This window comes from Scyliorhinus torazame, chromosome 2 (genome assembly GCF_047496885.1).
Source record: "Scyliorhinus torazame isolate Kashiwa2021f chromosome 2, sScyTor2.1, whole genome shotgun sequence".
Classification (NCBI taxonomy): Eukaryota; Metazoa; Chordata; class Chondrichthyes; order Carcharhiniformes; family Scyliorhinidae; genus Scyliorhinus; species Scyliorhinus torazame.
Genome location: NC_092708.1, coordinates 116,587,182 through 116,602,831, shown reverse-complemented (window position 1 = coordinate 116,602,831; position 15,650 = coordinate 116,587,182). Strand labels below are relative to the sequence as shown.

At 45.6% G+C, this 15,650-nt stretch overlaps 1 protein-coding gene across 5 annotated transcripts in view; it reads left to right on the top strand.

Moving 5' to 3' along the window:
• The window catches only part of ubr3 (ubiquitin protein ligase E3 component n-recognin 3), a 606,570-nt gene that overhangs the window by 18,475 nt on the left and 572,445 nt on the right, over positions 1–15,650 (top strand). For all 5 annotated transcript variants that reach the window (XM_072475854.1, XM_072475858.1, XM_072475857.1 and 2 more), the window contains exon 3: positions 2,588–2,755. In XM_072475854.1, coding sequence (XP_072331955.1) covers positions 2,588–2,755 — 168 coding nt within the window. The remainder of the gene's footprint in view (positions 1–2,587; positions 2,756–15,650) is intronic.

Below are 15,650 nucleotides of genomic sequence, written 5' to 3'. Positions count from 1 at the left end.
GCGTGCACGTTTACAAGGACCAGTGGTGCCCCTTTCAGGACACCACTAACCATGATGTACTGCCCCCTTCGTCCATAACCACCGTTGTCACTGTAAATGCTGTCCTCTTATTGAGCAGCATGGCCACCCAACCAGCCCTCATGCCATATCATGAATGGTACGTCTGACCTGCCCAGCTCTTTCATACCCACAGTGGGTCCTTCTCCCATAATTAGCTCTCCGACTTTTCAGGTGGCTGAAGGCTCTGGATCTTTTCACTGGGCCGTTGAGTCCCCTGATGTTCCAGGTGAATATTCGGTTGGAGGGAAGGGGGGGGGGGGGTACTTACATTGTGGATGCACTCCAGGGTTTCTCTTTGTTTATGGGCCATACAAGATGGCCATGGTCGCAGTACTCCCCATGTGGCTGTGCCCCTGCACTTCGGGCTTTCCCTTTGTTCAGGGGTCAACCAAAATGGGGTCAACCAATCCACGCCATGTGGATGTGCCCCTGCATACCAGGGTGTCCCTTTATTTGGGGCCCTTTGTTTTCCTTGTCACCTTGTCTGATCTGTCATAGCTGGCCTAATTACCCCCCCCCCCCGCTGCGAAGCCTCCCCCTCTTGTTTAGCTCCCCCATCTAGAGTTTTCTCTTCCCTGTCATCAGACACCCTCTCCCCGTCAGGAAATGTGCTGTGGCCCTCCCCTCGCTCCTATTTTCTTGTGCTAGCTCAACCAGTAATGTGATGGCCTCACTCCCTCCTGCGTCCTAGTGCTCTCACCCCCTCCTTTCTGAGACTCAATGTCAGATTTGAAGATGAGGCAGTTCTGTCCCACGCAAATGGTCTCTACATTGCTTTGTTGACTGATACGATTAAATATCTGGTTCACTGCTGGTTTTGTTGCCTTTCCAGCCCCTGTATGTGCACAAATTTGTCTGCTTCCGCCGGTGCGGTGAAATAGTAGTTCCTCTCCTGCGAGAGGAGGGCTGTGACACATCTCCCGATGCAGAGAGGGAGCCTGGCGACACAGGGAGAAAAAAACTAGGTGGTGGGGGAGACGGGGGGGGGGGGGGGGGGTGGAGACACGGGGGGGGGGGGGGGGGGGGGGGGAGAGAGACGGAGGGGGGGGGGGGAGACGGGGGGGGGGAGAGACGGGGAGGGGGGAGACGGGGAGACGGGGGGGGGGGGGGGGAGAGACGGCTGGGGGGGGGGGGGAAGGGGAGACGGGGGGGGGGAGACGGGGGGGAGACGAGACGGGGGGGGGGGAGCTTGGGGGGGGGGGGAGACGGGGGGGGCGGGGAGACGGGGGGAAGCTTGGGGGGGGCGGGGAGACGGGGGGGCTTGGGGGGGGGGGGGAGACGGGGGGGGGGGGAAGCTTGGGGCGGGGGTTGAGGGTGGTAACAGGCTGGCTAAGACAGAGCTTGGCTTGGTACAGCATCCCGAGCCGCACATTGTTCCAGGGTCGCCTTGGCTTTGTTAAATTCCGCCTGGTGCTTGGCCTGGTCTGCCGCAATGTCCTGGTACATCCAGATCGAGTGTCCCTCCCATTTCCAGGACCTGTTATGTTTTGCCCAATTCAGGATATTTTCCCAGCCTTGGTACCAGTGTAGTTTTGCAGTGATGGCCCGCGGTTACTCCCTGGCTTTGGGCTTTGGCCGGAGTGACCTGTGGGCTCTGTCCACTTCTGGGAGTTTAAGAAAGCTTCCACTCCAACCAGTTTGCGCAGCATCCGGACCACGTACTCTGTAGGGTTCCTGCCACCGGTGCCCTCCAGTAGGTCCACGATGCAGAGGTTTTAGCGGAGTGATCGATTTCCTTCGTCCTTAACCTCTCCCTTAGTGTCCCTTGTATCGCCAACAACCTTGCCATCTCTGTCTACAGTGAGGTGATCCAATCGCTCTGGCATGTCGTAGCATTCTCCAGCTCTCTGAACGTTGTCTCCTGAGTTTCTAGACGCCGCTCCATCTTTTCCAGCGCTGCTTGCAGGGTGACCAGTGCCTCCGTTACTGCCACTTTCACCGTCACCATCATTACATGTTTGATGGCGTCCTTGAGCTGTTGGAGTTCCTGTGTTAGAAATCCGTTCCATTCATTCATCGGGTGGTAGCCGGCATGTGTTTTGGCAGTCTATCATGTTCGAGTGGGGCTGGGACCTCTTCGCCCGGCGTGTTCGCCACTTCTCCAGGATTTTACTGCAGTTGCCTGGCATGTTTTGTTCGTTGTGTTGGTGTTAGAGGAGGGGTGGGGGTTTTGTTCCCCCAGGTTTAGCGTGTTATTTTGGGTTAAAAGTGCCTAATTTTGAGTTTCCTGGAGGCGAGCCACTATGTTAACTCAGCACATCCCCGTCACTGGAATTCATGACTTTATATTGTGTGAAAGATTAATTACTGATTTAGCAGACTGAAAGTGCAGAATTCACAATTGTTTTTCTTTGTAATTAAAAAATGTTCTCTCAGGAAAGAAACCAAAGTTAAATTTGATTTGCTGCCTTGGAATTAACCTACTTGCATAGTTGTTGGTACATGACCTATTATTAAAGCTACACTGCACGATGCTGGTGTGTTTATTTTATTCAAAATATCATAATTATTTCTGCTTCTCCTGTAGTTTCTGATCCAGCAACTGAGCGAGATCTCCAGAAAACACTCCAACAGATGGAACCCCTGATTTCTCTTCTCGAAGATCTGACCAAGATGGGAGGGGCAATGCGATGCATCTTGACGAGAGTTCTTACTAATCATCAGATATACAACGATCTTAGCTCTGGTGACCTTTGTAAGTTCTGATTTGTAAAGTGGCTTGACATTACAAACCTTTTAACTCTCAATTACTGAAATGACTTTACAAAGTAAAAGTAGCAAATCTCAAAAGTGCATGGGCTTACTTGGATTGAATTGATGTTGTTCTACAGCATAGTTAATAAAAGGTGTGTGACGATGTAGGTTAGAGTATAGTTGGGTTTAACTGACTCCACTGAAGCTATCCATTAAATAACCTTAAATTGTACATGGATGATTTCTAGTAGAGACATTTTAAGGAATGAAAGCACTTTTTTTTTTTTCTTTAGGTTATATAGTTTTTGTACTGGGCTAAATAGAAGGTATCTCATCTGGTGCAAATCTGCTGGGCCAAAGGGCTGTCGGATGTGAAGCATTCTGATTGAGTAGCATGTGCCATTAACTGGCAGCATCTGTGGCGAGAGAGAAAGTTATTGTTTTGAGTTCATGTGACTTCTTCAGAGCTGAAGAGGGATATGAATGTGATGGATTATATAATGGGAGAGAGGTGGAGCTGAATAGAAGGTCAAGGGTAGGTCGGAGCTAAGGCGAGATTGACAGAAGATGTTATGGACACAAGACTACGGAAGTATTAATGATAGCATTAAGGGCTAAAGAAGTTGCTGATCGCATAAATGTCTGATAGCAGAATGTTAATAGGAGAACTAAGGTTAGTTAGTGAAAGCAAAAATAAAGAACAATAGCCCATGGGGACAGGGGTTTGCATTGGGACAAACAAAGAAGGGGTCATGGTGGAGGAGAAAGGTTGCAGTCTAAAGTTGTTGAACTCAACGTGCCTAATCGGAAGATGAGGTGCTGCTCCTCCAGTTGCCGTTGGATTTCACTGGAGAATTGCAGCAGGCCAAATTTGGGCATGAGAGCAAGTTGAAATGGCAAGCAACTAGAGGGTTGGGGTCGTGCTTGTGAGCTGAGCGAAGGGAGCAGTGAATACAGTAGACCTCCGGTTCTTTAAGTTTCACTACATCTTTGTTACAAAAACTACCAATACACTAATCAATGTTCCACCCCCTCTTGTATGTAATTACATCCCCCCCCCCCCCCCCTCATTAGTTCTGAAGAAGGGACACGCAGACTCAAAATGTTAACCTTTTTTTCTCTCCCTTTGGATGCTGCCAGACCTGAGATTTTCTCGCTTTCTCTGTTTCCGTAATGTTGTCGGGACCTGGATTCAAATTCCACCCTGGCAGATGGTGGAATTCTAATTCAATAAAAATATCTGGAATTTAAAAGTCCAATGATGATCATGAAACCACTGTCAATTGCCATAAAAACCTGTCTGGTTCATGGTGTACTTTGTTGAAAAACTCTGCTGTCCTTTCCTGGATATGGCCTACATGTGACTCCAGACCCACAACAATATAGTTGACACTTAACTGCTCTCTGATATGGCCTAGCAAGCAGTCAGTTCAAGGGCAATTTGGGATCAGCAGCAAATGCTCACCATGAAAGAATTAAACTCTGGTCAATCATGCAGCTCTACTTGAGGCATGACATCGCTCTGTAGCAAAACCATTGACACACTGACGAGTTTTGATATCAAGAATTGGTGAACCAGGGTTGTGTCTTAGCCTCTACTCTTTATGGTAGCTTTTTTTTCTATGTCCCACTGACCTATGCTTTCCCTCCCGACATGGAAAGAATGTACCCCCGTGCACACTATCCAATGAGAATCATCTCAACCTATCACCAAAAGTGCAGTGTGGCATGCCCTGATCAGAGAATTCCTGTAATGTGATGATTCAGTAGTTGCCCAGACAGAAGACCAACTCAAAAGGCTCATGATTGTCTGTCCCAGACTTGTCCAGTTCTTCCTTGCCATCATTGCCAAGAAAACTAGTTATTGGACAGTGTCCTGTCTCTGCCTGTGATCTGACCCAACTACACACCACTGGACTTGGTTAGCAAATTCTGCTACCTTGTGACAGACGTTTGTTGGCGAAGAGGTCACCACATGCGTTGGAAACATGGCTACCAAGTTTGGTCGACTAACCAAACTGGCATGGAAATACAGTAAATGGACCCACAGGATCAAGATGCTTTGCCTGCGAGACCTACCTCTTCAGCACATTACTGTATGGCAGCAAAGCCGTGACAATTTACATCCACCAAGAACAAAGACTCAATACCTTTAATCTCTGGTGTCTATAATGCATCCTGGGCATCACATGGAAAGACAAAGTCACTAATGAAGCAATCCATTGTTCGGGCCAAGCATGCTAGTGTACGATGAAAGAGTTGGAGGCGAATATCAACTGGAGAAGGAAGAGAGTAGTTGGAGGAGTTAATGTCAAAGTCTGCAGAAACATTGAAGAGTGAAGTCCTCCTCAAATAATGTTGTTTGTATCTTTCTTTATGGTCCTTTTGGTCATTAAAGAGGATAAAATGTTAATGATTCAAATAGGGAGTTGTTGCTGAGATGTGTGTGGATCTAGCAGCTGACAACATGTTCGTGGACTGTGAAGAAAAAGGAGATGGGGCTGTAATTTGCGAGTACAGGTGTTGAGGTGGAATTCTGAAGAGGAAGTGACCACTTGAAAAGGCAGGGTGGAGTACATGAGCAGGAACCATTTATAATGTCAGTAAACTAGTGAGAATGGAATTAATGGAGCAGGAAAGGATTGTGAACAAGATCAATTTGGTGGCATGAAGGTGAACTGGGTGGATATTTGGCTTGTGTGAAATGCGAAGCTGCAGCTGAGTGGTCTCTACCAAAGCGACCTAAACTCCTTGTACATTGAAAGGAGAGGTGCTTGGTAATAAAGGAGCATAGAAGATCCAATGGGGGATGGGATATATTTTTCTTTGGGTTGGCGTGGAGGGAACTGGAGTAGAAAGTTGGTAGTGATGGTGAAAGACAGGATGAAGTCTGAAATCCTGTGGTTAGATAACATTTTCATTGTAGGTAGCATGAAGTCCGCTTGGAGTATCCTTAATCCAATGTGTGGATTTGGAAACCATTGCAGCTAGAGCCATTTGAAAACTGTCATGGAGGATGGCTATCTAGTAGAATTGGAGGACCGATGTGGACAGTGGCCCTGAGCCAGAAAATGTTGACCTTGGTTTTTCGCAAGGTGTGTCATGACATTTGGTGTCTGTACGAATAGAATGGTGACTAGTGGGAAGAAAAGTGAAGTAAGATGGAACTTGAGGTTAAATCATTGCAGTCATACTTGTAAGTTGTTATTTAATTATTCCTACTGAATTTCATGCCATTTAACATTGTACATTATTTTGTTGTATCTGTTGAGGAATGAAAATTGACTGGAGGGGCTCCGGAATCAAGCATGAGGAATTTGACAATGATTGTTTGCGATGTGTTTTCTACTCTTGTATGCTTTCATTGCCTTTATCTGAGTTTTTCTCCTTTTCTTATTGTTTCCTCATCTCGTGCGCTTGTGTTTTTCCCTCATCAGTGAGAAGTAGTGCATGGCATAGTGGGGAAGTTAGATCTTTATGGTTGCAGATCAAGCATGGGGTATATGTGTCTTCTATGTCATGGCAGCATGACATTACTATTTGTTCGTGCGGCACAGTGGCTAGCACTGCTGCCTCACAACGCCAGGGACCCGGGTTTAATTCCAACCTTGGGTGACTGTGGAGTTTGCACATTCTCCCTGTGTCTGCGTGGGTTTCCTCCGGGTGCTCTGGTTTCCTCCCACGTTCCAAAGATGTGCAGTTTAGGTGGATTGGCCACACTAAATTGCCCCTTCGTGTCTGAAGGTTGGGTGGAGGAGTGGGCCTAGGTGAGGTGTTCTTTTGGAATGTCGGTATAGGCTAGATGGGCTGAATGGCCTCTTGCACCGTAGGGATTCTATGGTTCTACTTTATGATTCCTTTTACTCCCTGCTCTTGCTGTACCGATGGCTCTTTGATATTTTGCTTTGCAGGTTTGTGCCCTCTATTCCCTTCAATTTCTGATTCTTTACCCATTCCTTGTCCTTGGAACATTTCACTTGTGCCCCAATCCTTCTGATTTCTTTACCTGATCAGCTTCATCAACACCCACCAGCTTGGTCACCGATCTCCATTCCCCTGGATTAGTTTGCCTATCCACTTTCACGTCATATTTTTGCTTGAGTGCTAATTTGACCAACAGATATTATGTTTTCAGCTTCAGGGTGATAGCACAGTCTGAGCATGTGCAGGATTTTCCATCATGTGTCAGTAGGATAGTAGCAACCTGGTTCGTAACTGAAAGGATACATCATCTTGTGTATCAGAGGATAGCTGAAATTCTACGAGTTACTTGAAAACAAATCTGCAGCATGAATTTTTCAGGTAAAGCTTCATAGGTTAGGAACTGTAAATATTTTAGCAGAGAGAGGGAGAGTGCAAAGCCAAGAGCTAGATGAACATGAAAATATTCCCTTATTTTAGTTTGAATTATTGCACTCGTCTATAATTTTCTTCCCCCTATTCTTCACCACCCTACTAGTGTAGACACGAGAGGTCACAACGCACCTTGCTAAAAACCAAGATCAACCAAAAGGGTTTGATCACCATCACCTGTCTTAATAGCTGGCAAAATCATTCTGATTATTTATAGGTGCACTGAGAGCATCTCTAGCACTACATGCCCTTTAATGTAAATTTACTCAAATGTGTTTTTTTCCAACTCTGGCTTTGAGACCACATCAAGAAGCTGTGGTCCATATTGGACCGAATGACAAAAGTAGAAGGGTTTAGATATCCTTCCAGAAGCTCGGTTAAATATGAAAGAATAAGACCACAAAAAGTAGTAACCTCAAAATTATCCCCACTGCCGTGTGCTAGGATGTGTCATGGAAGATTGTGCAAGTGAATGCATGGTTAAAGAAGTGGTGGAGGAGGGAGAACTCTAGATTCTTGGTGCATTGATTTTAGTTCTGAGGTAGGAAGATCCTGTATCTGAAGAGAGCTGGGATTAATATTTTCACAGGTTGTTGCTTATTTGGTGCTCTTGGGGAGGGGTTTAAGTTTAAGTTAATTTGGAAGTTGAAAATGAACCAGTGCTAAATGTAGATTCATTGTTTGCAGATGGTTGGCATTAATTGAAATTTCAAGAGTGTTGCTATAAATAGGAACAGTGCAAATGGTTTATTTAAGCTCTGTTGTAAATAAAAGCTCTGTGTAAAGATCAGCTCCAGTTCTATCATCTACAGCTTGGCTTTCTGGTGTAGAATGTAGTAGCAGAAGATAATTGCCTGAAGGTGAAGATAAAAAATTGAAACAAAACTAAAATCCCAGTGGTCCTTTGTAGAAATTGGCAGAAAGCAAATTTTCGTTACCGGGCTATGGTTACCCTTCAAAATTGTTGAACTCTGAGCCATATAACCTGTGGAAGAATTAAGTGAATATGTGGGCACTGGTTACAGCCCCACCAAAGAGATAACAAGGTGTGGCCTTGACTTTGCCACCACCTATAACTAGTACAATATTCTGTGCGAGATGGATGTTTCAGTTGGACAATGTTAAAGGTTTGGACCTTCAAAGTTCTGGATGATACTGCAAAGATGATATTGATGAGTTGTATTTTATAGTCTGCTTACTGTGCTCCGTTCAGAAGGAAACTTTGGATTATGCCTACCACTTCAGAATAATTCCTGGAACAAATTAAACATTCCGTAGTGGCACAAGAGAACTCTATGATGATGCCAGATTTTGCAATACTCCAGATACCAGATGCAGGGGTTGATGCAATGGGAGGATTAAAGACATGGGGAATTTTTAGCTGATCTAGCTATTGTAGCCCAAGTCAAAATTGGAACAACAATTTCTGGACAAATGGATTCCAGGAATTCTCATGGAACAGTTAATAACTGCTTCAGGTGTGTTCGGAACATCATTATGCAGTAAACTGTCAAAACTGTGGAGTCAGGTTCCTGAAAGTGATCCATGATGAAGAAAATTCTGAGGAAGAGGATGAAGATCATGTGAACTGAATAAATTATTTGGATTCAATGAGTCCTGTGATTAATGTGTTAGTCACAGACTCTAACTGTGCAGAACGAAGTAGTATTGGCACTTTGACAGTATGTGGGACATGAAATGTTAGCTTGACTCAACTAAGTAGTGGGGATTGATGCAAGGTCAAGGACTACTTGCTCTTGCTTTGGTGATGACAACAGATCGTGATTGCTAAAAGCGAGTTGTAATTCCATGTAAAAATAACCCGAGTAAGACATTTTCGAAGTATTAATGTCTCTACTGGGTACCTCTACCGTTCAGTAAACCTGCTGTGACCAGGCTGCAAATGAAACTTGACATGGAGCATGAAAATGCAATGATTTTTGGAAAGTCAGCTGATCTGTAGTTTACTCCACAGTTAGTCAGGATGTCATTATAACCCCTCAACAAAACCTGACAATTTCCCTCAATGTTAGACCAGTGCTAATAGCATCAAGTGATAAGACCATTTCCCCCCTGTTTACATGGACTGTTTACTCACTGATTTTGAATTTCACAGTTTAAAAAATTGTTGAAAGTTGCCTATAGTTGGAGTGTATGAGACTAGTTTATTGAATTTCCCCCAGTTGACTGGGCAACTGGTTTGTGATGCAGAGCGAGACGTGTCAAAATTGTGAAAAGAAAATCAGAGTGGTTCCACTTCCCATTTAAAAAAAATAAAAAATATTTTATTGAGAATTTTTGGTCAACCATCACAGTACATTGTGTATCCTTTACACAATAATATAACAGTATAAATAACAATGACCTGTTTTATAAACAAAGAATAAATAATATATAACAAAAACGGGAGCCGATCCCCTTAGGACGAACTTAATCCGTCCCAGCTTTATAAACCCTGCCATGTCATTTATCCAGGTCTCCACCCCCGGGGGCTTGGCTTCCTTCCACATCAACAGTATCCTGCGCCGGGCTACTAGGGACGCAAAGGCCAAAACATCGGCCTCTCTCGCCTCCTGTACTCCCGGCTCTTGTGCAACCCCAAATATAGCCAACCCCCAACTTGGTGCAACCTGGACCCCCACTACTTTCGAAAGCACCTTTATCACCCCCACCCAGAACCCCTGTAGTGCCGGACATGACCAGAACATGTGGGTGTGATTCGCTGGGCTTCTCGAGCATCTTGCACACCTATCCTCTACCCCAAGAAATTTACTGAGCCGTGCTCCAGTCATATGCGCCCTGTGTAACACCTTAAATTGAATCAGGCTTAGCCTGGCACACGAGGACGATGAGTTTACCCTACTTAGGGCATCCGCCCACAGCCCCTCCTCAATCTCCTCCCCCAGCTCTTCTTCCCATTTCCCTTTCAGCTCATCTACCATAATCTCCCCCTCGTCTCTCATCTCCATATATATATATATATATATATATATATATATATATATATATATATATATAAATAAATATATATATATATATCTGACACCTTACCGTCCCCCACCCATGTCTTTGAGATCACTCTGTCCTGTACCTCATGCGTCGGGAGCTGCGGGGATTCCCTCACCTGTTGCCTCGCAAAAGCCCTCCGTTGCATATACCGGAATGCATTCCCTTGGGGCAACCCATATTTCTCGGTCAGCGCTCCCAGACTTGCGAACTTCCCATCCACAAACAAATCTTTCAGTTGCGTTACTCCTGCTCTTTGCCATATTCCAAATCCCCCATCCATTCTCCCCGGGGCAAACCTATGGTTATTTCTTATCTGGGACCCCACCAAGGCTCCCGTCTTTCCCCTATGCCGCCTCCACTGTCCCCAAATTTTCAAAGTCGCCACCACCACCGGGCTTGTGGTGTATTTCTTCGGCAATGGGGCCGTCACCATAGCTTGTAGGCTAGTCCCCCTACAGGACTCCCTCTCCAATCTCTTCCACGCCGCTCCCTCCTCTTCTCCCATCCACTTACTCACCATTGAGATATTGGCGACCCAGTAGTACTCACTTAGGCTCGGTAGTGCCAGCCCCCCCCCCTATCCCTACTACGCTGTAAGAATCCCTTCCTCATTCTCGGGGTCTTCCCGGCCCACACAAAACTCATGATACTCTTTTCGATCCTTTTGAAAAAAGCCTTCGTGATCACCACCGGGAGGCACTGAAACACAAAGAGAAATCTCGGGAGGACTACCATTTTAACCGCCTGCACCCTCCCTGCCAGTGACAGGGATACCATGTCCCATCTCTTGAAGTCCTCCTCCATTTGTTCCACCAATCGCGTTAAATTTAACCTATGCAATGTACCCCAATTCTTGGCTATCTGGATCCCCAAGTAACGAAAGTCCCTTGTTACCTTCCTCAGCGGAAAGTCCTCTATTTCTCTGCTCTGCTCCCCTGGATGCACCACAAACAACTCACTTTTCCCCATGTTCAGTTTATATCCTGCGAATTCTCCAAACTCCCGAAGTGTCCGCATTATCTCTGGCATCCCCTCCGCCGGGTCCGCTACATATAACAACAAATCATCCGCATACAGAGATACCCGGTGTTCTTCTCCTCCTCTAAGTACTCCCCTCCACTTCTTGGAACCCCTCAATGCTATTGCCAGGGGCTCAATCGCCAGTGCAAACAATAATGGGGCAGAGGGCATCCCTGCCTTGTCCCTCTATGGAGCCGAAAGTATGCAGATCCCCGTCCATTCGTGACCACACTCGCCACTGGGGCCCTATACAACAGCTGCACCCATCCAACATACTCATCTCCAAAACCAAATCTCCTCAGCACCTCCCACAGATAATCCCACTCCACTCTATCAAATGCTTTCTCGGCATCCATCGCCACCACTATCTCCGCTTCCCCCTCTGGTGGGGGCATCATCATTACCCCTAGCAGCCTCCGTATATTCGTATTCAGCTGTCTCCCCTTCACAAACCCAGTTTGGTCCTCATGGACCACCCTCGGGACACAATCCTCTATCCTCATTGCCATTACCTTGGCCAGAATCTTAGCGTCTACATTTAGGAGGGAAATAGGTCTATAGGACCCGCATTGCAGCGGGTCCTTTTCCTTCTTTAGGAGAAGCGATATCGTTGCCTCAGACATAGTCGGGGGCAGCTGTCCCCTTTCCTTTGCCTCATTAAAGGTCCTCATCAGTAGCGGGGCGAGCAAGTCCACATATTTCCTGTAAAATTCAACTGAGAATCCATCCGGTCCCGGAGCCTTCCCCGCCTGCATGTTCCTAATTCCTTTCACTCCTTCCTCTATTTCAATCTGTGCTCCCAGACCCACCCTTTCCTGCTCCTCCACCTTGGGAAATTCCAGCCAGTCCAGAAAGCCCATCATTCTCTCCCTCCCATCCGGGGGTTGAGCTTCGTATAATTTTTTATAAAATGCCTTGAACACTCCATTCACTCTCTCTGCTCCCCGCTCCATCTCTCCTTCCTCATCCCTCACTCTCCCTATTTCCCTCGCTGCTCCCCCTTTTCCTCAATTGGTGGGCCAGCAACCTGCTCGCCTTCTCCCCATATTCGTACTGTACACCCTGTGCCTTCCTCCACTGTGCCTCTGCAGTACCCGTTGTCAGCAAGTCAAATTCTACGTGTAGCCTTTGCCTTTCCCTGTACAGTCCCTCCTCTGGTGCCTCCGCATATTGCCTGTCCACCCTCAGAAGTTCTTGCAGCAACCGCTCCCGTTCCCTACTCTCCTGCTTTCCTTTATGTGCCCTTATTGATATCAGCTCCCCTCTAACCACTGCCTTCAGCGCCTCCCAGACCACTCCCACCTGGACCTCCCCATTATCATTGAGTTCCAAGTACTTTTCAATGCACCCCCTCACCCTTGGACACCCCCCCCCCCCTCATCTGCCATTAGTCCCATGTCCATTCTCCAGGATGGGCGCCCTTCTGTTTCCTCCCCTATCTCCAAGTCCACCCAATGTGGAGCGTGATCCGAAATGGCTATAGCCGTATACTCCGTTCCCCTCACCTTTGGGATCAACGCCCTTCCCAAAACAAAAAAGTCTATTTCCACTTCCCATTTTAAGCCTTCCAATGGTGCATGCCGTTTACAGTGTAGTTAACATGGGTCGAAAGGTGTGGGATATAGACCGAAAAATGTCCAGCCTACATTTTGTAGACTTGGTAATCAGAATTAGCCTTTCTGCAATAACCCATGGGAAGGATAAAATATTATAGACTGAATCAATGAGAAATAGATAGGGACTGGACTTTGACCACCAGTGTTTCTGACTGATGGAGGGGAATTTCTGAATGATGAGTTAGAGACTTGTGAAAATATGAACCTGATTGTCATGAATGCTGCAGCTAAAAGTCAATTTTAGCAATGTACTTTGTGAAATAAATCATTAGTAGGCAATTAAATACTACATAAAATATTTTAGCTGTTTACTAGGTGACTCATGCAAATAATTCACACAGTTGGAGGATATAGTCCCTTTCCATTAGTCTGGGTGAAATCCCAAATTTCTTCCCGTGTCTGCGTGGGTTTTCTCCGGGTACTCCAGTTTTCTCCCACAGTCTAAAGATGTGCAAATTAGGTGGATTGGCCATGATAGATTGCTCCTTGGTGTCCAAAGATATGCACGGGGATAGGGTGGGAGAGTGGGCCTAGGTAGGATGCTCTGAGGGTCGGTGCAGATTCGATAGGCCAAATGGCCTCCTTCTGCACTGAGGGATTCTGTGACCTCATCTACAGGAAAATTGTTCCGATTGGGTACTCGGGTGAAGTGATTAGAGGGTTGTGAAAATTGTGGACCATATTGAATAAAAACTACCTGAAAGTTTAAATTTTGGCTGAATTGTCAGGATGATGGTCATGAGCCGAGGCCCATTAACTGGCAGAATGGTGTGCAAAGTGAGACAGTGCAGTGTATGTACTGATGGTGAGCCCAGAAGGTGGTTGCTAGTCTGTCACCAGGGGATCATTGCTGAGGGGTGCCACTTCACATCAAGCATGGCTGGCCAGGAATCTCTCCTCTTAACGGAGTGGGTTACTAAGATTAACTACCTAAAGAGGTAGCAGGACAGAAGGAAAACTATGAAAATTAAACAAATGGTCTTTGGCCTGAATGCTAGGATATTGTTTTTGGTATTTTTGCGCTCCACGTTGCTGAACATCAGTAGTGTTTAACTAAAAGTATTTCCCTCAATGTTTTGTTGGTTATCATAAAGGAAATCTTTCTAAACATCTTTTATAATGCAAGTTGATGATTTTTTTCATCGCCTGCAGAATTTGATAAATCTTAATTTGATATTGGGAGTCAGACTTGTTAGACTTTTAAATATGTTGGTTTCGATATTTAGCAAAGTATGTCTCTAATGACTTTAAATAAAAAATCCTAATTCTAAAGTGTTACTCCATCCAGGCTAATCACACTAAGTCCTCACAGAAAGATATGTAAAGAATAGGCAAAGCTTGATTGATCACTTCAGCTGAGTGACTCGGACTAAATCAGGTGCTAGTTCTGCTGTATTGGAGTTGAGTACAATATTTTAAGGGCAAATAAAACATTTAAGAACTTTGTAAATGGGTCCTTAAGTTTCTATCCTTGGGTGACCCAAAGAACATACAGCTAGTCATTTTTAGCAATGCTCATCTTCCTCGTGAGTATTCGTTGGCAGCTCATAATATTTCCTATGGGCGAGAATGAGAAATGTTGCCCTTTAGCTTGGGAAACTAAAAATAAAAGAAAGTTGTTAAAAGTGTTCTGTCTGCTGAAACACCGGCTATTGTGAAAACAGGGGATATGGGATTCTATTTGTCAAATATTTTAAAGTGAGATTTTGTACAATTGTGCATACTGATGATCGTATACCCATTGAATGTTGTGTGTATATAGTTCCTTGTGAAATAATGTACACTTTATGAAAAGTGAGCATGATAAAAAGTTACAGATTGACCTTGCTGGTTTTAACAAGTGCTGGAAAGAAAGGAAATCTACAATTAAATGGGAGGATGCAAGTCGTCAGCTGTACAGTTTCTTTTCAAAAATAAATGCATGTATGCAGAAATTGTTCGCAATCTTGGCGGCGGGATGTCTATGTATTTTTTTGGATTCTGTACTGCTTTGTGCAGGATGTGGGTCTTCTGATTTAATTTTTTCAAAATATTAATAGTACATGGGCTTCCAAAGCTAGAGCTTCCTGAGTGACAATGGAAATAGAGGTTAAAATAAAAAATAATCTTTATTAGTGTCACAAGTAGGCTTACAGTAACACGGCAATGAAGTTACCCCTAGTTGTCACACAACAGCGTCTGTTCGGATACACTGAGTGAGAATTTAGAATGTCCAATTCACCTAACAAGCACGTCTTTCGGGACTTGGGTGACTATGTGGAATTCGCACATTCTCCCTGTGTCTGAGTAGATTTTCTCTGGGTGCTCAGCAGCAGCAGCCAGAACAGTGGCACTACAACTGGCTCTGTTGCTCAGCAGGGGAGGGCAAAGTGCAGGAGAGCGATTCTAGGGGACTCTATAGAAAGGGGCACAGGTATACGCTTCTGTGGATGTGAAAGAAACTCCAGGATGCTATGTTGCCTCCCTGGTGCCAGGGTCAAGGATGTCTGAACAAACACAGGACATCCTGAAGGAGGAGGGTGAACAGCCAGAGGTCGTAGTACACCTAGGTACTAACGACATAGGCAGGAAGAGTGATGAGGTCCTGCAGAAGGAGTTCAGGGGGTTAGATAGTGAGCTAAAAAGCAGGACCTCTAGGGTTGTAATATCAACATTACTCCCTGTGCCACGTGCCAATGAGGTTAGAAATAGGAGGATAGTGTCGCTAAACACGTGGCTAAACTGGTGGTGTAGGAGGGAGGGTTTGATTTCTGGACCATTTGGGATCTCTTCTGGGGCAAGTGGGACCTGTACAAGAAGGACAGGTTGCATCTAAACTGGAGGGGCACCAATAGCTTGGCTGGGAGATTTGCTAGAGTCACTCGGGAGGATTTAAACTAGTATGGCAGAGGGTGGGAA